General features: G+C 35.8%; 1 protein-coding gene across 6 annotated transcripts in view; it reads right to left on the bottom strand.

Moving 5' to 3' along the window:
- SLC24A2 (solute carrier family 24 member 2) overlaps positions 1-25,499 on the bottom strand; it is an 89,567-nt gene that overhangs the window by 33,285 nt on the left and 30,783 nt on the right. For all 6 annotated transcript variants that reach the window (XM_072404381.1, XM_072404379.1, XM_072404382.1 and 3 more), the window contains 3 exons: positions 21,757-21,879; positions 16,135-16,167; positions 14,422-14,530 (listed from right to left, as the gene is read on the bottom strand). In XM_072404381.1, coding sequence (XP_072260482.1) covers positions 14,422-14,530; positions 16,135-16,167; positions 21,757-21,879 — 265 coding nt within the window. The remainder of the gene's footprint in view (positions 1-14,421; positions 14,531-16,134; positions 16,168-21,756; positions 21,880-25,499) is intronic.

Genomic DNA, 25,499 nt, shown 5'->3' with positions numbered 1-25,499 from the left:
GAGTGTAGATGAGTGATATAGACACTGTACAAGAGCTACTACTGGGCTGTCTTACTGGACATCTCTATAGAATATTCTATAGTTTCATGGAACACCTATATGAAATGTTCATTTATAGAAAGTGTTTGATACAAGTGAAAACATGATATAATAGATGTATGTAACAACAAAAATAAAGCTTACCAAAGTACAAAATAATCTCCCTAAACAGTATATTGCATAACAGTAATTTGAAACACACTGCTGCCTTTCAGTACCGTAGTGCCATCAATATGGTGTATCCTTTTGTCTAACATTGCCAAGTAGGGTGTACAGGTAATTTATTTCACATCTCAATTTTTCACTTGCTGTGGTTACTACATAATGTGACTTATTTGTCTTACATTTAGAGCTTTTTTTTAATAATAGGATAAGGTTCAGCATAGTTTGCCATTCCACACAAAGGTGGACACTTCTATAATCCTACACATACATAATAAATATGCAACATATACAAAAATGTAAACATCAAAAGACACACAAAGTCTAGACTGCGTATCTTGGATCTAAACGTAATAGTTAATGCTAATCAGTGTAGTGTAATGCCTGTATAACATACAAGTCGCTAAATATATGTATATATATATTTGTGAATCTAACATCACTGTTATTTAAACATAACATAAAAGGCTTTAATAGCCAATCAGTGGTGTGGTTTAGAGAAAATCAAGCACACAGTTGAGTACAAATGATATTGTTTATGTCCTGCATGCTTAAAATCAGCATGTACTGCAAACTTTTAAGTAAATTGTTGGTTTGCAGATGGATGCAAGATTATTTCCTTTAAGTAGGAATCACTTTTTCCAAAGAACATATATTTTAGACAAAGGTCAGAACTAAAGTAGACTTATTATATCCATCTTCATTGATGAATAAACAGATTATCAGAGAGGTTAAGGAACAGACATTACCAAATGTTTTTTTTTTACCAGATTTATCAAAAGAAAGAGCAATGTTTTGCAGTCAGTATTTAATATTAATCAATGAGAAACATACAAAAGGTAAATGTAACTGGCTGTTAAGGAGCCTAATTGTATAGATACTGAGCAGTAAGTTGACATCATTTGGAGAATATTGAGCAATTGAAAACCTAGGGTTGAGAACTTGATCACAACACAAGATTGAACTGTTTTCCACACTTTATCCACTATTTGCCTTCCACAAATAGTAGAACCAAGGCTTTGCTTTCTATCTTCCTTCTTTAGGAATGCAGTATCTGGTGTGGTTGACATGAAAAATATGGTGTAAGCCTGAAACAATGAAAACTAATGCAAACACCACATCTGAGGATTGCAATACAGGAACTGTAATTTTAGGAAGATTATGATACTAATAATTACAAGCATTTAAAAATCAATAAACAATTGGATTGATGTGTCTCTTTTTTATCTACCAATATTTCTGCTTTAAGCCAAGCTTTGTGCAAATTTAGGAGAAAAAAAGCAACTAAAGTTGTCTAAATCAACATAAAATGTACTGTTTAAAAATTGTAATACCTCACAATGAGAATTCATGTTTTGGGACATAAGATCCCTAAGTGTTATTTTTAAGAAATTATTAAAATTATTCCTTTATAAAATAATGAAAAATGTATTATGTACTGCTTTTGTCTCAGTACAGTACTTATGCCACTACTTAATTTCCCAAAACTATGAACAAGTAAAAAACAAACACGCAAACATTGACAAACACAAAGCAACAACACAGTTTGGAAAAAATAATCAAAGTGTATTATATTAATTTTGAAAATAATGTTTTCTAATACTCTATGATAGATTGTAAAAGACACACAACACTATGAATAGGTAAATTGGGAATCACTGTATAAAGATATATATATATAATTTTTGACATATAAAGCCTATACTAAAAAGTCCAGTTCACCTAAACAGAAAAATATATAATTCTCTGTGGGCTATTCTTTTAATTTTAAATGTCCCTGTGGCAAGAAAATACCAGCACCTTTCACATGCATATGTCTTCTTATTTCTCCTCCTATTGTGTTACTTCCCCCACCTCCTAGATTGTAAGCTCTTTGGGGCAGGGTCCTCTCTTCCTGTGTCACTGTGTGTATCTGTCTGTCATTTGCAATCCTATTTATTGTACAGGGGTGCGTAACATGTTGGCGCTATATAAATCCTGTTTAATTATATTAATAATATTTTAAATGATATGGTTACCACTTTACCTAGTTAAATGAAAACAGTTAGGTTGAAAAAAAAGACATAAGTCTATCGATTTCAACCACTAGGGAAATAAACATACCATAACACATACCACAACATACCACAGCATATTCCAGATAAAACGCTATAAACATAGTTGATCCGGAGGAAGGCAAAAAAAAAAACTCTTATAAAGTGAGATCAGAAATAACATACTTGATAATGGTTTAAACATTACTTAATCTGAGTAGACATCTACTGTACCTGTTCTATGGTTGCCCATAGAAGACAGATCTCTCCTTAAAAATAAAGGGCCAGGTATGATACAGCCATCTTTTGATAGGACTTTTAGACTCACCTAAATTACACTTACAGCATGTAAAATAAGCCTTCATATTTATACATTTATAAATCTCGTCAGTGTGCTTTTTAAATGTGCTCTCTGGAGGAAGTCAAACCTAATCTATTTTCATGAATAGGAAAAAGTAAAAAAGTTAATCAGAGAGGAATCAAAAAGGACAAAACCACTGTCACCATTGGGGTTTGGAGGTGAGCTTAACAATGCACAGAAGAATGTATCCTACAAATAATAAATATAAAACATTTAAATAAATATTGAACATTAGAAATAGCAAATAACATTTTTTTCAACACAATGATTGTACATGTTGGAAGAAATGTAATCCCATATGATTCTACAAAGTCACATAATTCTTCTCAGCATTCAGCTTTCACGAATTTGAAAAACCTTTTGCTGGTTACTACAGTAATTAAAGTATTTGCCTGTCAAAGCTGTGGCTGTTCATTTCTGATATAGAAATTATTATTACAAACTATTTAAGTAAATGGTTACCCAAGAGGTTACCAAAGCAGCTTTGACATGTTCTTAAATTCCTTCCACATTCTTATAACCTTCCTAGCTATCCTTTGGAATTGCTCTGTAGGCTATTTACCAATCAATTACTTTTCTCGGATTATCCATGGTTCTGTCGAGGTCTAGCTAAAGGCTTTTTCCAGGAAATCTTATTCTTGGAAATGCTGTAGTGCTTCTGCCGACAGCTTTAAAACTAATTCAAGGTTCTAACATCATAAGACATATTACCCTGTACACAAACATGCCATTTTATTACTGTAGTACATATCTTACTAATGTTTTTTGATTTTTAGAAAACAAATGCATTTTCATTTTTTTTGTAATAAGACTTAAAGTATTGCTGTTTTTTTAAAAGCTGTAAAAAAAAATTGGAACATTAGAAAAAACATCCTATTGTATACCAGACTGCTGTTGTTTTATTAGAACTTCTATTTTTAAAAAATATGCATTTTTGTAGTAATCCTGTACATACATGCTGCCTGATAGAATATTGTAAGCTTATGTTTCATCATGTTAATAGAAATGTAATGGGGTTCCAGCAGAGGAGTGATTAGCAAGGTTTCTAGGGACATACTACTAAATGGTGAATATTCATGGGAGGATATTGAAGCATAGTGCAGACCAGAGAGAAGCAAAAAAACTGGCCTGGTCATAAGTCCTAAGTGTACTGCCTCTAGCAGTTAAAAGTACAACTTGTATACACAATTGTACCATTGCACTCATTGTTATTCTGACTCTCAGAATTTTTTATTGCACGTATTTTCCATTGTATCCGTTGCTTTGTGTGATGAAATTTCCCTTTCTTCCTCATTGTAAGTTTCTACCATTTTTTTAAAGACATGTGTAGCCCATGATAAGTGACAACTTTATAGTTTTAACCCTAACTTTATCTCTGCCACTTGGACTGCTGGTCCTTGTGAGGCGCAGTGGGAAGAGAGTAAAGCATGCTGGAATCATTTGGGTGCCTGGTGGGTGGGGGGCATAGGAAGAAGTAATTTGGAGGGAGGAAAGAAGGAAGGTGTTTAAAGTCTAAAGAGAGGGAGATTGCTTGAGAGCAATGAGAAAATGAACGCTGTCTCAGTCGCTTTTATTCAGCTAGAGACAGAGACTGCATCTGGAGGATTCCTCAGCTGAGTGCTGAGAGGCCAGGGGCCATCGGGGATGACTGGATCCAATACTGTTCTAGTCTACGGGAACTGTTCTCCTCTCCTAATTAATAGAGTCTTAGAGCTTATCTGGTTTTATTGCTTCATCACTGACTTCCCTTGTGGATTACAAATACTCCTTTTTAGGAGTCTGAGTGCTTTATTTTGTTTCTTCATTGACTTTCCCTGCGTATTACAAATACTCTCTGCTATGAGTCTGCGTGTTCCAACAAACAGTAAGGGCCCCAACAGAAGACATTTCCTAAACTTGTAATAAAACTAGCCAGTAAGTCTTAACACCTAACTTTATTATAGGGATTCATTTTGTTATATGCATATATTACACATATCTAGTCTGATATTGCCGATTTTCCACTGGAGATTACAGGATCCCTCATCTTTAATACATTTAAACTTCCTTTTATTCTAGCTGGTTTATCACTTTTACTAGGTCCAAGTGTTTGGATGGGTCATGTTTAGTACAATACCCACAAAAAATAACCCAATAAAAATCATTTGTGCAGGGATGAGTGCTACACACACATTTAGGTGTGGAGAGAAATATTTCTGTTGACCTTGTGGTAGAATCAAATATATGACCACAAATTTGGATTGCTCTGGTGCACCTGGCCACTGAAAAAAAACAGGCATAGGGCTATGAGGCTGGGGCAAGTTCAGGTGTCAGGTGAAGAGGCTGTGTGTACCCCGTGTGCCGAGAAAGCCAAGGAGGTCTCCCAAAATTGAGGTCTGTGGGTCCAATGGAGGAGAGAGCCAGTAAGCTAAAATTTGTTTTTTTCCAGTCACGCTGTGAAGACTATGATCCCCTTGTAAGGGAAAACTCAGGATTTTGCATATTTGTGTTTCTGTTTTGATTAATAAAAGTGGACAGATTGCTCTAAAATCGGAACAAAAGTCTGAAATATATCTGTGCAGCGAGTGCACTTGGTGCTAATCTCCCACAACCTTCACATACCGACATCTACCACTTCGTTGTCTTGAACCCTTGCATGGAATAATAATTTTCATGTGTAAAAATGGATAATGAGTTCAGGTATCTGATGAAGATTATCTGCGATGATTGCCTCTGCTCCAATTCAGCCCAGCATAGAGAGTTCTCAGGGAGGGATAACTTTCTATTACACCAACTGGCGTCAGAATAGCAGGAATGGTGAAGTGTGGTGTGTTTGAAAGTTTAAAGGGGGCAGCTGTGTTTTCTTTTACAATGACTATGCATGCAGATCTCCTCTACTACTCAAAACCCAGGAACAAGAAGCTACCAGAAGCTACAAACAAGCAGGTAATGTTTTTCTTTTAAACAGAAAGGTGCTCCTCCGGGAAAGTGTGAACTCAGGTCATGAAGGAAGATCAAGTAGGATGCTCTCTGGAGGCTTAGAAAGAAGCTTAAAGTAGACAAGGTAGGTTAGGCCAGACACCTGTGCAAATGAGACAGCAACCCTACAGGGATTCAGATGCATCTAACAGTCAGAAATATGTGAAATAATTAACTCGCTTAACTGCTGCTATCTAAAATGAATTTTGTAGTTTTTTATTCTTTTATATTCTGATTTTGTTTTAAAATCCATTTTTTCTACTTTATTTTTTTTGACTAAATAGTTATGTCCTACAGTAGTAGACTTTTTTTCCCATTAGAATAAAAGGTAAATATTATTATCCCGTTTAAATTGTCTATAGAGTGACTAGGAGGGCAGCATTAGTTACAATCTCTAAGCACTCCCAGCTCATACATCCCAGAGGTCCACTGTCTTTTTCCTTCATCCATTAACTGTTTGCTTACAGACTGCTGATTGTGCTGGCAGGATATTATAAAACAAGGATGTATTTTACTGCCTCATCAGAACTGCATTACAGTGCATGACATTGCTAACCTTGATGCCAGATGTGTCTCATTTTCAGGAAGACGAAGGATGAAAGCCAATGTAATTAAATAAGGAATGAGTAGCAAGAGCAAAAAGAGCAGAGTGTAGTTACCTCTACGAAGTGTTTTTTTAGTGTACATGTTTAACACTTGTTTTACCACACTTTCCTGTATTTTACTATTCTTTCAAATATATCTGTTGCATATTGCTGCAAAACATGTTTTAAAAATACAGCAAAACTAGTATTTTAGTGTGATTTTAAGAATCACTAGACAAATGTGGTAGGGAAAGGCCGCACAAAATAGATGGCCTGGGGGGAAAAAGTATAAGTCCAGCCTTCACTAACCCCTACTTTGAAGAGTATATCTGGGGCTACTAAATAACCCCAATTATCTCAACCCCACCTAAAGGTAAATTCTGATTTGCATGCACACAGTTATTTTCAACATGTTTCTGTCCTTAAGGCATATTACAGAACTAATGTATACTGCTTCTTTGTGACACTTCCCTTCATATTAGAGGTATAGGGACAGATTCTGAAAACGCATATGCAGATCAGATTATAGGCTGGGAATAAAACTGTATGCTCCATAAATAAGTAAAATTATTTTTATATTGTTATAAAATATAAATAGGTAAAATAAAAACCTAAATTTCTATATATACCGAAGCAATATGAAAGGTCTTAGAAATGTAAAAAGAGCTTTCAGCAGAATGTTTGCTTTTCTGCTACCCACAGGGGAAATGTCTGTTTGAAATATACATTATCAAAAGCCAAGCCACTTTGCTTTATACGAAGCAATTTAAAATCACCAGGCACTTCACAATCTCACAAGAGTTCTCACCTTCCGAAGGGCAGAATGTGATTTCAGTAATGGAAACCAGGTCTGCATTTGGCTATTTCAGAAGTAGCAGAAAGATGGTGGCTTAAATATGATAATTAGGAAGAAAAAATAGTGTATGGGCAAAATTTTAAAATGATTTCCTGTATATTCCAAAGGTTTCTTCAAATGTAGGCATGATTTATGACCATTTATTCACTGCTTCCACAGCTAGCCACAAAAAACAGTTTTTGGTTACTAGCTGATCTGCTGGATGTATAGATCAATCCAGATATACATTTTTATTTGTCACAATAAAAGGGTCTATTATGGGTTGACAGCTAAAGCTTTCCAGGGATATGCACAAATCCCCTTCATCAGGGCTTAGAGTTATTAATATAAGAGAAGTCTGTATAGGTGGTTAACTTTGGATTTTAATCCTTCTTAAACTGTAATTAGAAGCTCACTCAGTTAAGTTGTTTGGCAGTCGTACACCAATTCATATCTGGTCTGATCCCAGTGGCTTAGCATTATCATCCTTTCACTGCATACATGGGGCTCCACCAGGCAGCAGAGGGTTTATACACTACAGCAATCATTTGATTTATTCAGAACCTCCACCAAGTTTGGAGTCCAGTGCTCCACCACCTAAATTCTAAAACTAACATTCCTGCTCCATTTAAGAGATGCAGGAGAGAAGGGTTGGGTGAAGAAAAAACTGTGGCCTGCAAAAATAAGTTAATCACATAGAGGTTAATACTGTCTAAGCTTGTGTGCAATACCCTAGTATGAGCTTTCATATGACCCACAATCCTTTCCAATCACAGTACTGGTTATATCTAATATTCTGGGAGAATATCTTTTATTCTACATCAGCATCTTCAACCCATGAACTATGGTTTTTCCCATCTTTTTGAGAACCTTTCCTGTCACCTAACATTCTGTTGTGGTCTCACTGTATCCCCTGAAGAAACCTACTGGCGAAACGCACTGGCATTGAGATGTATTGCTCTGCTTACAGCTACTATTGAGATGTTTTTTGTCTAGTTGACAGGCATCATCCCCAGTGTTGTTTCACTTTTCTTTTTATGTATACATGGGCGCCGGCAATAAAACCACTACTAGAAGTTATGGGGCACCACAATTCTTGTTTATCCCACTTTCATATAACCCAGTTACTCTTAGGATTATCTGAGAGCACTTTCCTACCGCATAGGAAAGAAAAATATTCCCTGGTAGGTGTCTTCTTTTTTTTTTCTAATTATGAACTAAATGTGTTTTTGTTTTGGGGAAAATTCAATATTTTTTTTATTCAAATGGAGTATACAGGTTAAGGATTTTAAATAATATAACAATAATAATCTATTATGAGAAAATCTTTCAGGAATTCATACATTTAAAATCAATAATACAATTATTCTTTTGCCTAGAGTTCAGCATTCTGGGAATCAGTAACAGTTGATACCTGCGGTTATGTCTGAAAATAGTAGGTATGTCCCACACACATACCCACTTTTAATCCCAACAGTAACAACAACCCAAACATTAAAATGTATTCCTTAAAACCTTAATCTCGCCCCCAATCCCTAAGGTGAACCCTTAATACTAAAGCTTTTCACACTAATCTTTAACGCAGGGGTGTCAAACTCAAATACACTGTGGGCCAAAATTAAAAATTTGAACAAAGTCGCGGACCAACCTTAATACTACTGGCGGGCCAGCTCTAGTAGACATTTGGTATTTTCTTGCAGGCTAAATATAATTACAGTGCAGGCCAGTTTTGGCCCGCGGGCCTGTGTTTAACAGCCCTGCTTAAACCTGTTCCTTAACACTTACCTCTCTTTAACCTTAACGCTTAGCCTACCCCTAGATAAAATCTCTCCAGTTGGATGTTGGAATATAGTTCATCTGCTAAAGGCAGTTTAGTTCCTAATGTATAACTAAAGGCAAAACTTTAAAAAATGTAATCAAATGTTGAAAGACTAGAACCACTATCAGGTTCTTAATGCTTTTTGTGTCCTTGTTTCTGCCATCAGAATAGAATGGGTGTGATTACATATGAGATTACATTTTTAAAATATTCTTAACAAGCAGTAAAAATAAATAAATATTAATAAAAAAATTACATAAACAATGCTTCTCTACCTTCTTGTAATCAGAAGTAATTATTTTTGCAAAGATCCTAAAGATAACAACTCCAAAGTCAATTTAGTCAATTTCCAACAGCTTAGAAACATTAGAAGGTTGGAAAGTAAAAGTTAAAAACTAGGATTTAAGAGCTTCTGTTATAAACATTGAAGAATAATTCCTCCAAAACCCCTATAGCTACAGAGGAGAATGGTGGCTTGTTTGATAATGCTTTGTCAGTGTTGCAAATATGCAACAATTGTATTTTGCATGATGACAGGCTCACAATAAGTATTTCTAAGTGGTATTTTCAAGACTTCCAATGAACATAAGATCCAAACTACAGGGGGGTAGTGGTCACTGAGTTGGACCTTCTGAAAAGATAGGTATTCCTTAGATTGTCTAAAATATTATAGCTTCTGATACTCTGAGAAACATTTTAGGACATTACACTGGATGATATAAAATGTTTGGTGGAAGGCTTTTAGTGTAGATATTAGCAGTTATTTGAAAATAGAGAGTGGTTCCATAATTGATTCTGAAATAAGATTGCCACTCAACTGATGGCTAGGCAAACTGGTTCATCGTATCTTTTCATATAAAGATAGACCAACCACATTTTTCATATAGGCTTTTCGAACCCATTCAAGACAAAAAAAATTTTCAACTCATTAAAGACAAAAGAATTACTAAAAAGAACAATAAAATACAAACCTTTTAAAGAAAGTATTGTAGTGAGCTTTCTTTTTCAGGGAAAGCTGGATTTCTTTTGGCAGCTTGAAGTTGAATTTTATCAACAAAGGATCACTTTTTGCCTAGGCAATCAAGCTTTTTAGATTTATCTACCTTAAATTTCTATTCTGGTTCTCATGGAGGGCCTGATTAATTAAAGCTTTCCAAGGCTGCAGAGGATACACTTTCATTAATGAACCTGGGTGATCCAGCAAACCTAGAATGGATCTGGTCCAGGATTCGAAACATTTTCCAGCAAGTAGCAAATGACTTTTGAAGAAACCCTTTACAGATTTGCTGGATTACCCAGCTTCACTGATGAAAGTGTATCCTCTCCAGCCTTGGCCTTTATATGATCAAACTTGTACAAAGTACAAGTACAAGCCAATCAAATGTAAGGTCACATCCCGCGTTTCCACATAATCATTTGTTCACCCAGTTACATCAACTATATAAAGCAAAACTAAATGGAGAAATGTATTAAATTGCATCCTACAGGTGCCAAGATATGGTGAATAAAATTGATTGCATTTATTTTTAAATTTCTTTTTATTCTGATTGGTCAATATGGGCATCGTGGTATTGCTCAATTTGAGCCCCTTTGTAAGGCCAAAGTCCCCTATCTAGAGCAAAACAAATTCCTTCAGATATGAAAATATTTACTGTTATGTGTATTGAATACACACAAACAAAAATAACTTTATATGAGTTTAGGTACCATAAGCATGTATAGTTTGGTACATTAATTGCTTTACTACCAGTAAAAGTATGCATTTTCTATCACAGTGTTTAAAAATGTTGTTTTTGTACTGAAATAGGACAATTTACCCAAATGTCCAGTTTTATCCTAAATCACTTTATTTTGGAGGTAAATAAAAACCATATTTATAAAACCGGGGTAACAAAAACTCTGTATTTTGAGCACACTAAATATTTGCCCTATTGATGGATTTAAATGAAAACTCTGTCCTAGTGGATGTTCTTAGGATTGTTATCCAAATACAATGTTCTTCCACTCTTCATTCACTTTCTCCAATATGCTCAATAAGGTTCAGTGACTAGGTGCTTCTTATTGGAATATATATTGTCCCTAAAGAAAATTCTCCAAAGGTCACTTCAGAAATTAATTTTACTCCATACACAGACTTTTCTGTCTATATACTGAAATGTAGTAAATTCCTAAGAACATTTCTATAATAAATTAATGAATTAATAATTAATTAATTGAATAAAACATACATTTTAAAAACTTTTCTTTTAGTTTAACACTTAAAACTTCAAAAACAAACTTAAAGGATTATGATGAACATATGACAATTTTTTTACCATCATGTTATGTTAGATCCTTAGTTTCTAGATGTGCTTAAAATAGCCAACTGTGAATCTAATAATAGGATGCTTGGCATAGAGCAAACTCTACATTAAATCACAGCATATTCTGTAAACTCACCATGCCTGACACACATTTATAATAGATATTTATGATGACTGCGTCACAGCTGCTATTTGCTTGCTTAAATGGTGAAGGAGCATTTTCACAGTTGATGATTTCCTGCATTTGTTGTTCACGCTGATCTAACTCTGCAGGAATCGCCAAAAGCATTTAGCCAATTATGCACGTAATGATATCAAAAATAGGAGCTGAAATGATTAATATTTAATGGATAGGATAGAACTATGGAAGGTATAGCTGAAAGGTCAGTCACAAGTGAATGAGATAACCAAGGCTGAGAAGGACACCCAGCGCGACACAAATCAGCCAGTGCACTACTAATGCATCCCTCTGTCATGTATATTTAATACCCATCTTTTATTTGACAATACAGTCATTTATGGCATGACTGCTAGAGTCAGATAGATCTTTCTCATCAGGATACTGTCCCTGTTGTGAAATTAAATATTTTATCATCACACTTCTCAATGACAACAACATGAACTAATTTTCTCTCACTAAGATAAACAAAACAAAGTATCCAAGAAACTAGAGAAGAACTTATTTTAAAATGTGGCTTACATCACTTTGGGTGCATTTTTATTCTTAAAGAACCATGACAATATAGGAACCCTCAGAAATTCAACCCTAGTCCCTTGCTACATTCCATTCTTCTTCTATATGATCATTGTTGGAAAAAAGAATTTCTGAACCTAGAGATGTTCACAACTCAAGCACAATGTAGGCAGTTTGTTGAAGTTTTAACCCCTCTGATTCATGCAAAATGAAGTTAATGCCCCATTGACAGCTTTTCTTTGCAGCGCTAGGTCACAGGTCTCAATCTTTGACAGGACACTATCTGCGAGCAGTTTGTATGTTCTACCCATTTTTGTGTGGGTTATCTCCAGGCACACTTGTTTCCTCCTACATCCCAAAAACATTAAATTTGATTAAGTGGCTTCCCCTCAAAATTGACTGTTGTAATGACATATGACTATGGTAGGGAAATAAAGATTGTAAGCCCCATTAGGGACAGTTAGTGACATGACAATGGACTTTGTACAGCACTGCATAATTTTTTGAAGCTTTATGAATACAAGTAAATAAATAAATAACAAAACATAATAACTAAAACATATATACTGTGAATAGCTAAACTTCATGAAAACTCTGCATATATGCATTTGTGCTTTAAACCCCATATAAATTACCAGGAGGTGAGAAGAAATCGACCTCAAGAAAAGAGAAATCACACATATAAGGCTTATCATTGGGAAAAAGAAGACTCCACTGAAGCTCTATCGTCCATTCTTGTTTCCATGGCAACCATAAAATGTTATGATCTAACTGCCTTATGGACTGACTGCAAAACCAATGTAAATGATGTATATATGATAATAACGTGGCTGATGTGGAGGTACCAAATACCCACACTTCTCTTTTTCTCATAAAATCTTGTGTCTTTCTAAAATTCTCCTAAGCTCCTGGACCTAAACACCACACTGGCTTTGTCTTTAGCTCTAGTCAAACCTAAGCTATGAATTTTTTATTATATCTGTCAAATGCCTGAACTTCAAAGGGCAGAGATTCTTGCATTTGACAGCTGACCTTAATTTACAATAGACATGTAAAAGAGGGTGTTTTATCAGGAGCTGCTCATATAAAGCAACACGTATGTGACACACGTATGACATATCCATCAACCAGTAATAAATCTGCATGCTTGCTGCCTACCTAAACCTTCCCAGTAATATTTGTATATAACTTTGCATATTTTTCTTTCTTGATGTGGTGACTGCTGTATGGTGGGTTGATGATCAAAAAAGTAAATCTGAACGTTGGCTGGCTCTTGTACTAGATCTATGTTTGATGTTGCACACACACAAATCATCTCCTGGGTTCCACTTTCAGGCATAGCTAAATGCAATAATATTTAGGAAACCTTGTTTTTCGCTTCTCCTTTTTTTATCATCATCAATATTTTAGAGCCCTGGAAACGTATGCTGATAAATCAAGGTCTTAGCAAGACACATCTCCCATATGATATTTATATCTGCACACATTTAGAGAAGTATGCAAACCCAATGGGATGCCTATATGTGCCTTTAAAGTGTACCTATACTCAGAATTTTCACTTTACATAAAAGGGTAGAGAACCCTTTTATGTAGGGTAAAAATTCTGTTTTTTGGGGGTGCAGCACCGCTCCCTAACTCTTGGCCGCCTATGCAGTGGAGAATGAATGGGAGCGCTAAGCCTCCCAGGATACCTACATCAGGCATCCCGGGAGGCTCTTGGGCGCTCCTTCTACGCAGAAGGAGCCTTTTGCTCAAAAAGAAAAATTTGCCTCTCTCACGCATGCGCAGTTTTTTTTCATCCTACGTCACCTAATTCCATGTCTGGGTCGGGTGACATAGGAGGAAAAACCTGGAAGAGAAGACAAAGATGGCAATGCCCGGAGTGCCAGTTCCGTGACAGATGTCCGGACGACGCAGGACCAGATGCCGGACACCCCCAGAGTGATTGGACTGCCCTGTGGGATTGAAGGTGTCTTTTTACAATGTACTACCATTGTAGCTCAGCAGGTATTAAAAGTTGCATTTAAAGTGTCCATCTGAGCTTGTCCTAAGTGGAAAATTATGTTTCAAACTTTTATATAATGTAAGTCATACCGTATGCATAAATTTCAACATGCTCAGTGCAATAGACAAAGCTACTGTCACAACCTCCATTTACACATCTAATGCAAACATTGTAGCTGTGTACAGTAACATGTAAAATAAAATAATTATTGTCCATTCAACACCACAAAAGTTTTTCCCAATTTTGTTGTATCAATAAGTATAAACCTCCAAAAACAATTATATAATTTGTTTAATTCTGAGAAATTACATTCTTTTCTGTGCCAGAACCAACATTATAATTAGGTTTCACTTCAGTTTATACCCAAACACCACAAAATCAACATGGGTGTAGCTGGTAGAAAAAAAAGTAACAGGTAAATATGTCTGAATTATAGTATGAGGATAATACTAATTTATAGTTTACCAGCCTTTATATTTGTGTGAAGTCATCTTGAAATTGTTAGCATTTTTAAGTTTTATTTTTTGTTTCTACTTTTAGGACTGAAAGAAAAATACACATTTTAAAAAAAAGTATCAATTTCATGTATAAAAAAAATATTTAATAAGTAAAGGGAATGAAGAATTACCTTCAGACAGAGGATCAAGTGTGTGGATCATTAGCTGAAAGATACTATTTCTCATAAGGCTGTTATGCAGTGATGCGGAGCTGCCACCTCGCTGCAGTCTTGGTTTTGTCTGTAGAAAAGGTATTAAAAGTTAATGGAAAATTCCAGCTTATACAATATTGTTTTATTAGACAGTATACAGCATTAAACTACCACTTTGCAATGAAGGGGTAAAACTTTTGTCAGGTGTGTTATTGTTTGTGTCCCCAACCGAAGATATTTTCTTTACTTTGCGTGTAATCATCATGTTAAGACAGTGTTTTAAATCAGTGTTCTTTGAATCCCTAGAGTTCCTTGAGCAGTGAGAAATTTGTGCCACTGACACCAAAGGTCTTTTTGTCTGTAAGGGTGACATTTTTCCCACTGGCCTGCAATAATGTAGGAGGTATTTTATTCCATTGACCACCCCTGTACAGTGCTGCGTATTATGTTGGCACTATATAAATACTGTTTATTATTATTAATAATAATAATATTAATAATAATTGACCACTATGCTAATGTACCATGAACTGGGTGCATCATAAATATTGTCAGGTGTTCCTATCCAGTATGCCTATTTCGGTATCTTTTTATGTCTGATTGTTTTCTTATAAATCACTAACTCAAATCACTTTGCTTCTGTGTACACGCTTATAGGCAGTTCATTTTCTATTCACTCTTAGGAAGCAGAGAATCTACAGAAAACTGTCAAATATTTGTGCTTTCTATAATATTTCTCCATGTATAACAGAATTGTAGACCATGACACGACCATTTTCTAAAGTGGTGATTCCGAATAAAAGAGCACAACAGCAACACAGCCTTTCTTCACTTTTCCTTTAAAAACAATCATTTTTCTACTTCTGAGAACAGTTTTTTTCTAAAAGGATATTTATGGCATGGTTTCATTTGCTGGTTTCAAAAGGATCATGATGATCACTAGAGGACAAATAAAAGGCATACACAAAGCCAGTATTCTCATAAACAGCTTAGAGCTGGCACACTTATCTAAGAGGGGGGATATGGACAATTTGCTTTTGTATGCAGACGTATAATAAAGAGCTCAGATTTTAATAGTACCCACACAATAAAATTCACTGTACAACTATATACCTATTTATATATGTACATGTTGTATGAAATATGAACATGTATGAAAATATGAACTAAAAAATCTACCTGCATATACAGAACACAATTCAATATTTATCATAGCAGGATCGTTGTAATTTAGTAATAAATACAATGGCAGGTAAAAATGTATTAGTATATTTTAGAAGCATTATTTTAAAGGCTTTGCATTGCATGCCATTATTCTGCAGACTCCCTTATACTGCCACAGTAACAGAATGGTTATGATTGCCTCTTGGAACAAAGAAAAGTTCAAATTTTAAAAAAAGAAATGAATCAGTTATTGGATATGTTATTTGGAGTAATTGCTGAAGATTTTGTAGTTACAGAAAAAAAAATCATACAAAATACTTAGGTATTTTCCATGTATATAAATCCACAATATAGGCATTTAGCACATCAGCAAACTTATTAAGAACTGCAATAATGCAGAAAAAGCCCAGCACAATATGTTATGTGGCTTTCTTTAGAGCCATTTAACAGAAGTAATACATGTGTGTATATATATATATATATATATATATATATATATATATATAACACATTTTAAGTAATACTGACCTTAGTAGGGGACGTAACTGTTTCAGTCCATGTCTGGAAAAAAAAATATACACCTTTAAAGCAAATGTCAGGGCAAAATAAAAAACAAACAACAGCATACGTACGACATATATGAAATATATGCACATTTCAAAAGTTGTTTTTTAAATTTCTTTAAAGACCCAAAAGTACAGAAATAGGCTGATCTGAATGAAGTGCACAGAGCCTTGATGTGGCTGAAAATATAGTACCTTCCAAGGACTGAAATCCTAAGAAATGGTGTCAGCTCTGTCCATTTGTCTCTTGATAAACAACAGAATGCCTCCTACACTTCTCATCTCTGTAATGTATGGAATATCGTTTTACAAGAGGGTTGATTACACCTAACAGCATATTTACCAGACCAAACGAAAGAAGTTCATTGTTAGGGATTGTTCACCAAAATTTTTGTTGGAAGGTAATGGAACCCCTTCCTAACCACAAATAAACCCAGCTACCTGTAGCCTTTTTTGTATTTGTGCATAGCCATTGACAGTCAGTTAACAGAAACAGGCATTAGGTTAAATAACCCCTAGCCAGTTCCTTGAGAAAGTGGAATCTACTGCAAATGGTTTGGGATCTACCACAAACTCTTATCAACTGCTGCCATTACTTTATCATGAAATTCTCCCATTGGGCCTGATTTAATAAAGCCCTTTATGGCTGCAGAGAACACACTTTCATCAGTGAAGCTGGGTGATCTAGCAAACATGGAATAGATTTCTTTAAAGTAATTTGCTATTCACTAGCAAATGTTTTGAATCCTGGATCAGATCCATTCCAGGTTTGCTGCATAACTAAGCTTCACTGATGAAAGTGTATTCTCTCCAGCCTTGTAGATCTTTCAAAAATCAGGCCCATTATTTCAATTATGGACAGCTTGTGCAGGAGTGGACTGGCAACTGACAGATGGAACAACTGTACTGTAGCTGCTGCAAAACCATCCATATGAACAATCCCTTGGGGTTTCCATACACTTCAAAAGCTGACATTGACACAAACACATTTGAATAGTAATAGTAAAAAAAGTAATAGTAGAGTATTTTTCCATTTATTTCCTTCTGTCATTTTAGGAAGTATTAGGATTCATGGATGCACTCTGATTTAAATATTTATTTAGCAGAATAAAATTCTAAAACTGAATTTTAAGTGTCATGAAAAATAACATAAACAAGCACCCTTTGAAAATGTATTGCTCCAGTATATTTTAACATGTTTTCCTCTATATAAGTTAATAAAAGGTATTTCAATTGTTAGTTTTGAATAAGAAAGGACTTTATATAGAATACCATTGAGAAAGATTGCGGATTCTAAATATATATTGCAGCTAAGCCATCAAGTACATCATAATGCAGGACAAACACAGGATGTTACAAATTGCCAAGATGACTTCATTTTCTGATGCTTGGATCAATATCCTCTTTAGCGAAATTTACATTATTTATTTTTTGTGTGCACTACCTGCTCAAAAAAAATTAGAACCTGACACTTGAGTGCATTGGGAACCTTAAGCTGGGTAAACATGTGCAATAATTGTCGTTGGAAAGGATCTTTCACGATCCTTTCCATCGGCTAAGGACTGTACAATGCATGAATAAGTGCTGTACATACAGCACTGTTCTGCTTTATAGAGAGGGGGGGGGGGGGGGGAGGACAATGGAGCAGCACCCCACTGCGCGCTCTCCCCCTTCGCTTCTTTTATGATCGTTCGTTGTCCAGCGTCTGTGGATCCACCAAGACGGTCGTTTGGACGATGGGCGCTGTACACATGCCAGATTCTCATCTGATATCGGCCCTAAGCCGATTATCGGACAAAAAGCATTGCATGTGTGTACATAGCCTTACTCCCAAAAACAACTTATAAATCATCAGACACTTGCAGGATTAATCAGCAATAAAAATATAGTCACCAGGATTGTTATCAGAACTCCTGACTTTTAAACTGACAATATAGTTTGTAACCCTTGCATGCAGCATTTTCTTCAATAAGAATATATATATATATATATATATATATTATATATATATATATATATATATATATATATATATATATATTTATCCAAATTCACTTTTATTTTACTTGGTTTTCTGATGTTTTACTTTTTTTTTTGATGACGTTTACTTGGTCATCAAATGTATTTGTGTAAGGGAGATCTCACACATGAAAAGCACATGTCCAAGGATTTGAGTAGCTCAAAAGGGCTTGTGAGAATAGCAATCCCTAAGGCCAATTAAGCTATTAAGATGTCCAAATAAAGACTGCTTTTTGGTATCAGAGCAGTTCATACATAATGTTCTGTATTGTGTGCTGACAGAATTAATACATTTAAGAGCAGCGTCACTATATCACTATAAAATCCCTATTAGCGAAGTATTTTACACACAATATAAAATACATCAGAATATACCAAGTAATATGATGTTGTCATACTAATAAATTTCTTATTTCAGTGGGAAAAAATGAAATCACTAGTAGAGAAATACCCCAGTGACAGTCCTTTACCTATTTATAATGTAAATATCAACATATACCAGCCAGCTGGTGCTGCCCATATACCACTGCCATGTTTACTCCCTACGTACCTTCTAAAACATTGTCGGGGATGATAAAAGATAATTAACACAACTGCAGTTTATTTGGATTAGTAATATACACCCATCCAAGAGGAATAGGCATTGCTTTTGAAAATACCAGTTGTCTGGCTGTATCTAACTTCAATATTTTACCAGTTACAGACCCAGAGCAAGCATCAATCTCCTAAACTACATACTTATTGCAGGTCCGCAACTCTGATAATTTTAAGTGTTTGAGGCTGAATGCTCAATAGTTAACTATAGACTAGGGAAGATGTCAGCAATTATTAATAATACACAGTATTTATATAGAGCCAACATATTACGCAGCACTTTACAAAGTCATGCCACTGGCTGTCCCTAAAAGGAATTTTTGGGGGGAAGTCAATTAACCTAACTGCATGGTTTTGGAAAGTGAGAGGAACCCCACGCAAACATAGGGAGAACCTGCAAACTCCATGCAGATAGTGTGTGCATGGCATTTCTATATTTTTTTTATTACAGGTTTGCATTATTCCTTATAGATGAAGCAAAATTATGTTCCAGTATTGTTTTCTATCTTTAACTTGACCCTGTTACTCACCGAAAAACTACCTCCAATAAAATAGCTGTTTAACCTCTGTGACAGCCCATCTCTCCCACCTCTCTATAGTCAGACATTTCAACTATCATTTTCAGGAATCTTGGATGCCTGTATCCTCTGCAGCACATTGTAGCTCCATCCCTTGATCCTTACCCCCCTGCTCTGTCTTGTAGTGATGTATTAGACTAAAGAAGTAACAACAGCACTCAGCTAGGGATTCAGTCATTAAATAATCCTTTCTCAACCTTTTTAACATGGAGGAACCCTCAATATAACTTTCAGGTCTGAGGGAACCCCTGACGATATTTATGATATGACTTCACAGTACATTAGCCAGGTGGTCACTGGGAAGAATGACATCATTGGCCAGTGGAAGAATGCGGCCCTCACAGATAGCCAAAAAGATCATTGACATTAGTAATAATTGACCTGAGAGGCACACATTGCTTATTGCTCAATGAGCCCCTAGCAACCTCTAGAACAGGGATGTCAAACTCTGGCCTCCAACGTCCTTTTTTTTTGGCCCTCAAAGGAATCCTAAATATGAACTGCAGCTGGCCCACCTCTGCATTGAAATAGCGTGGCTACTACAATTCCCGCCATCACTCACGTCTATAGACCAGCGGGCTCTCTGCCTATGTGTGGCCCCACATTGGACTGTTTTATAGACACAAATAATGCCGTGAATTTTAGTAGCCGCGCTATTTCAATGAAAGGAGTTTCAGCGGCGGGCCACTCATAAGATTTAGCTCTGTATTGGCCGCGTCTGGCATTTCCAGCATCCCCCTCAGCTGTACATTTCCTTGCTACGCCAAGGCATGGACTTAATTGGTTGGATTTTCATAGAAGAATATTATTATTATTATTGTTAGCCTGTGCAAAAAGGTTACCATTGGAATTTTTATTCAGAAGGCTACAAATAAAGAAAGAGACATAGGATTTTTTTTAAATAAAATAAAAAAAAATGAATGCCTCTTTCTCTTTTATAAGCTTGTTTCAGACTGAATGTGAAGCAAAACCTCTTTGTTTCCATATGAAAAGGGTTGGAATCTAATGAGAAGGAAAAATGTCCTCAATTTTTTCAGTAAATTGGTTGGCCAGCAACTTTGTCTAAGTTTTTAATTTTGGCCCTCTGTGTATTTGAGTTTGACACCCCTGCTCTAGAGGAACCCTGGGGTTTCATGGAACCCTGGTTGATGAACACTGCATTACACAGTACAGGAATTGTCAAAAGGGAAAGGGTCTGGCTGAAGCTCCAGCAATGAAAGGTAGGAGTCCTGGGCCACCAGTAAGGTAAGAATATTAGTGTTAACCCGCCAGTTATTTTTACAGCAAAAAAAACAAACAAAAAACTAAAACGTCTTTGTGCAGCTGTTTCATAATATCTAATTACCATCATTGAAGTACACTATTATACATAAAATAAGAGTACAAGACATGATATGAATGTTTAAAAATAAAGAAAATGGGTAAATCCAATACCTGAAACAATCAACATTTAAATGAGAATTTAGTCTTCACTTATAACTTATTTTGCACAACACAAACTCTCATTTTCCTGTCCAGAACAGCTAATATTCCCATTTGCTTTGATCTGTTCTTTTTCTGTGACCTGTATACATATCTTTGGTCCTTTTTCCAGCAAAGGATTATCTTCTGTTAGTAAAACATGTAAATGCCATCCACTGCAACTGCATTTCAGGAAAATGTGAATAGAGCTTTAGGATCTGCTTACTCAATATACGGGTGTAAATGAACACACCAGCATAGACAAACACCAACTGTGCTTAAGTAAAAGAGATTCTTTTTTCCTCTGACATTCTGTGATTGCTGCTGACATTCTAGTGCTGATTTAGTTAGTGTTTTGGATTTTGCTCTCTGTGTTATCAGTCTTTTTGCAGCACAGGAAATATCAAGACAAGTGCAGTGTTTGTTTCTGCCTGAACACTTCATGTACTGATCAAACCATTTTGCTGATTCACCACCTATCAATTTGATATCTTGCGTTGAGTCCCAATGGACCTTAGAGAAATGTCACTGGAAACGATCTTTTATGACGTTTCCAGGGTCAGATGAATGAGCCCTGTACACACAACATCGTTCTGTTCTTTAGAGAGGGGGGGGGGGGGGGAATAAGTAAGTGTCACCCCACTGTGCTCTCCTCCATGGGAGTGAAAAGTGGTCATTCCAAAAAGATCACCACTGTACACATGTTAGATTTTCGCTGAGCACAATCCTTTGTCCCAGGCAACAATGATCTAAAGTGTGTACATAGCTTTAGTCCTCAGCCTGAATATCAACTGTGGCCAGGTATGGTCATAAACTGGGAGGAATACCTATAGAAAAAATCACCATTTGGAGAGAGCTGTTGTAATGTTGAAGCTATGATACCCCACACTTTATTATCACTACACAATTCCTAAAATAAGGAGGATATGACTTACCTCTTTTAACCCTGCAGTTTCATTAACATCTCCATGTCGAACATTCATGGCTACACCTTCATGCTCTTGTGGAGTTCTTGAATCTTCTTGAAGAACTAGAATGTTTGGCTGCTCTCTGTGTTCCTGTAGTAAACAGCAGAAAATATGAAGATATTTATATGGTACATTACAAGAACTCTAACAAATGTGTTCGTAGACAGTCAAAATAGGTATTTCCTATACAAGCCAAACCTGTCCACTGAGTGTTGCCGTCAATTTGGGTAAAAGGCTAAACTACGATCACGGCTGCTTTACTAAACTTGTCCTGAGAAAAACATGGTGGCTGCCATTACTAACCTATTATTCTCAAAATTCCTGCTTACCATACTTAACCTGTAGCTTCAATAATTTAAATCAGTAACCCACAACGAGCAGATTTTAGGCAGATAGATTGTATAGAAACGCAAACATAATCCTCTATGTGAAAGATGTGCCTACAAACAGAAAGTGGTCTATGGTAAACAAAATAATAAAATAAGAGTAATAAATGAATTAGTAATGGAAGGTCTGTATAATTGTTCAGTACACCTGTCTCCAAATCACAAAAAGTGTTATTGAAACAACACACATACTTCCTTTAAAAAGGTCAACAGGAATATTTAATCAAGAAAGCTTTGAGTTGGGTAAAAATAGCAGCTGCACATATAATAGTAGGATCAATTACCACAAGCTATGCTGATACTGAAAACTGAACTGAGGTAAACAGCTAAATGACGACTCCAGCTATAGATTTTTGTAATAGCACAATGTGGAAATATAGAGGCAGTAAAGGGCCAAATAAGGAAAATAGGGGTAAATAGGAAGTTACACTGTATGACCATTCAGCCCCCTCCCCCATAAAACCCAGCTTTGGCAAAGGAAAAAAAAAATCTTCTCTCAGCAAAATAACCTACTAGCAAGAATTCCCCTCCTCCGACAAAACAAATCCGTCCACTAGCAAACCCCTTCACCAGCAAAGTGCTCACCAAAAAGCCCCCCTTCCATGGTACCCCAATGTTTCTCCTGAGGGGGAACACATGGTCTGTACGATGGGGCACACACCAGAGCATAGCACTGCCACTGATATGGGGGCTACTTTGGCTGCCAATTATTTGTATTTCAGTTGACTCAATCAAGAATACCGTAAAGCAAACACAGTATATTATAAAAGATGAATTAACTGGGGCTAGCTGGATAGGTCTTCCTTTGCTGTTTTTTCTTATGATGCATCTTTGTGACAGCACTGGTAAGCCCCTGACAGTACTAAATAGTAGGATTGTGAATGTCTGTTTCTTTTTTTGACGTAGCTTGAAAAAAAAAAAAAACAGGTACAATTGTTTTTGGGTGATCGTTGAATCCAGGGAAGTTAAGACCACGTTGGGAATATCTGTGACAGTATTAGGAGCTTTGGAAGAACCCACTGAGCTAGAGAAATCCGCGGCAGATAGCTGGTACAGAAGGTCATGGTATTCATGTTAGGGACATTGCCCAATGACTAATTTGAATACTCTAATACTTTATTCTGTGATTGTTTTGAATATCATGCACTTGTGGTTTGCTGTTTTAAACAAAATTTGTTACTTAAATGCTGAGGCCAAATTTTTTGTAACAGACAATATTCTGTCTTGAGTGTTCAAGATTGATAATATGGTGGAGGTACAGGTGATATTTGGATGTCTCCTTCTAAAATTGGAGCTAAAGTTGCACTTTTAAGTTTGTATGATTAGGCAGGTCAATGTTGCAGGACAGGCAATGTCTCTTTTGCAAAAATGCATCTTACCTGCCTGATCGCGCCTGGTATCTGAAATCAAAGCTGAGCTGACCATGTGCAGTATCAGCTTTGGTTGCTGGTGAAACCTGGAAGCCCCAGCTTCCCTTGCATGTGCTGGGATGAATGAACTCCCACACTTCATCCAATCAAGACTGTCCAAAAGAGGAAGAATAGAAGGATAATAAAGGCGTCTGGTGCTGGAACGTGGGCAGGTGAGTCAGCCAGGTATAATTCTGCTTTAACTCAATTGTACCCAAATCATGAGATCTACACAACAAAACAGGCTGGCTGTTTTGTTGTGTAGATCTCTTGACTTGGGTACAAGGTGACCAGACTTTTTTTCTGCTTTAATTATGTAATGCATACTGATAATTTCCTTGACCCCCAGCCAGTGACTTAACAGTGATGAGCTCAGCAGACTGCTCTGTCCTCCTATCAGCATGTTCCTGTCAGTATTTTTTTAATGCAGCACGACTGATTGGTTCCTAATGCTGCCCTTTCCTGTAGCAGTCTTGTACATCAAAGTGAATTAGGGCAATATATTACATAAATAATAGCTGCATTTAAAATACATTTAACAATTTAATTGACCATGTTTGAGCTTTGAACTTCGGAGGACAGAACCACAGAACATAGAGGGGGCCTCTGTCATTCTACAATCCCAGGAGTGTTCAATGACATATTGCAGATAAGGCTGCAGTGCTTGATTGGGGGGGACGTAGGAGACATGGGCCGCCAAAGAGGTATTATGTCTTCTCTTGCAGAATACATTATTCCGGATAACTTGTTAGGTTAAAGATTTCATTTAAGCATAATACTTTAGTTAAAAAGACTTAATATACAGCTAAAATACATATAGGTATTGTTTTCTTTTTCAAATGATATGTAATTCCGACCTAATTGTGTATATACAAGGGATTATTACATATGAAGGCTTTGCTTCCTGCTTAACAGTGCAGTTAACGTAAATTATTTGTGGATGATATCTTATCTCAACAATAGTTAGAAAAGGAACAGTTGGCTGATATAAAATATATTTAAAACAAAGTAGGCACATGCTTATAGGTGACAGAGACAAAGGGGATGTTTTTCCCTGTGCAATTATTGGACACACATATTTTTTCTAATTATAAGCCCAATTTAAGTAATTGTTGGGCACCAAAAGCTGTGTGCTTACAGGCTCCAGTTATGAAACCAGTCTAGAGCTCCTGTAAATATCCAAAAACTATCAAACATAATTACAGTTGTTTCAAGCGTGAAAATAAAGAACCAATAGGCTCTGTTCAGATTGGCAATGAGGGTGTAGTGCGGTTATCGCTTCCTCATACCAGTAAACCAATGCCTGGGGGGTGACAATACAAGTAGATTCTACACATGACAGCCCAATAGAAAACGCATTTTTTTCTTTAAAGTGCATTAAAATCCAGAGCGAAATTTGGGTTTGGATTCAATGAGCAGACTTTGACCTCTTTGTCATAGGTGGAATAGACTGTATTGATTGTGTTCTCCGTTCATATTATACATTTTCTAGCCCTGCGTGGTGTAATTAAAGACATTGCAGTGATTTGCATGCTAAGTTCATTTCCTATCCTCAGGCTCCATGGAATGACATAGTTTTAAACGGAGAAGCTTATTACCAACCTTACGTAGTAGTGCTATGTTATAAAGAGGATCTCTAGAGGCTAAATGTGTCCACCTTTATTATTACTTCCAATGACATTTTATATATATATATATATATATATATATATATATATATATATATACATATATGTATAAATATATTTTGTTGTATATATATAATATATAAATATAAAATAATGTTTTTAAAAGCTTTTTGATAGATGCAAATAATTTTATTTATGTGTGGTAATGTTTTTAGATAATGTATAGTATTTATTTTTGTATGTACAGTTTTATTTTCTCTTTACATATCCAGGGTCTACATTTATGC

The sequence above is a fragment of the Pyxicephalus adspersus genome, chromosome 3 (assembly GCF_032062135.1).
Source record: "Pyxicephalus adspersus chromosome 3, UCB_Pads_2.0, whole genome shotgun sequence".
NCBI lineage: Eukaryota > Metazoa > Chordata > Amphibia > Anura > Pyxicephalidae > Pyxicephalus > Pyxicephalus adspersus.
Note: the sequence above shows the minus strand (reverse complement) of the source record. Positions and strands in the feature narration are given on the sequence as shown.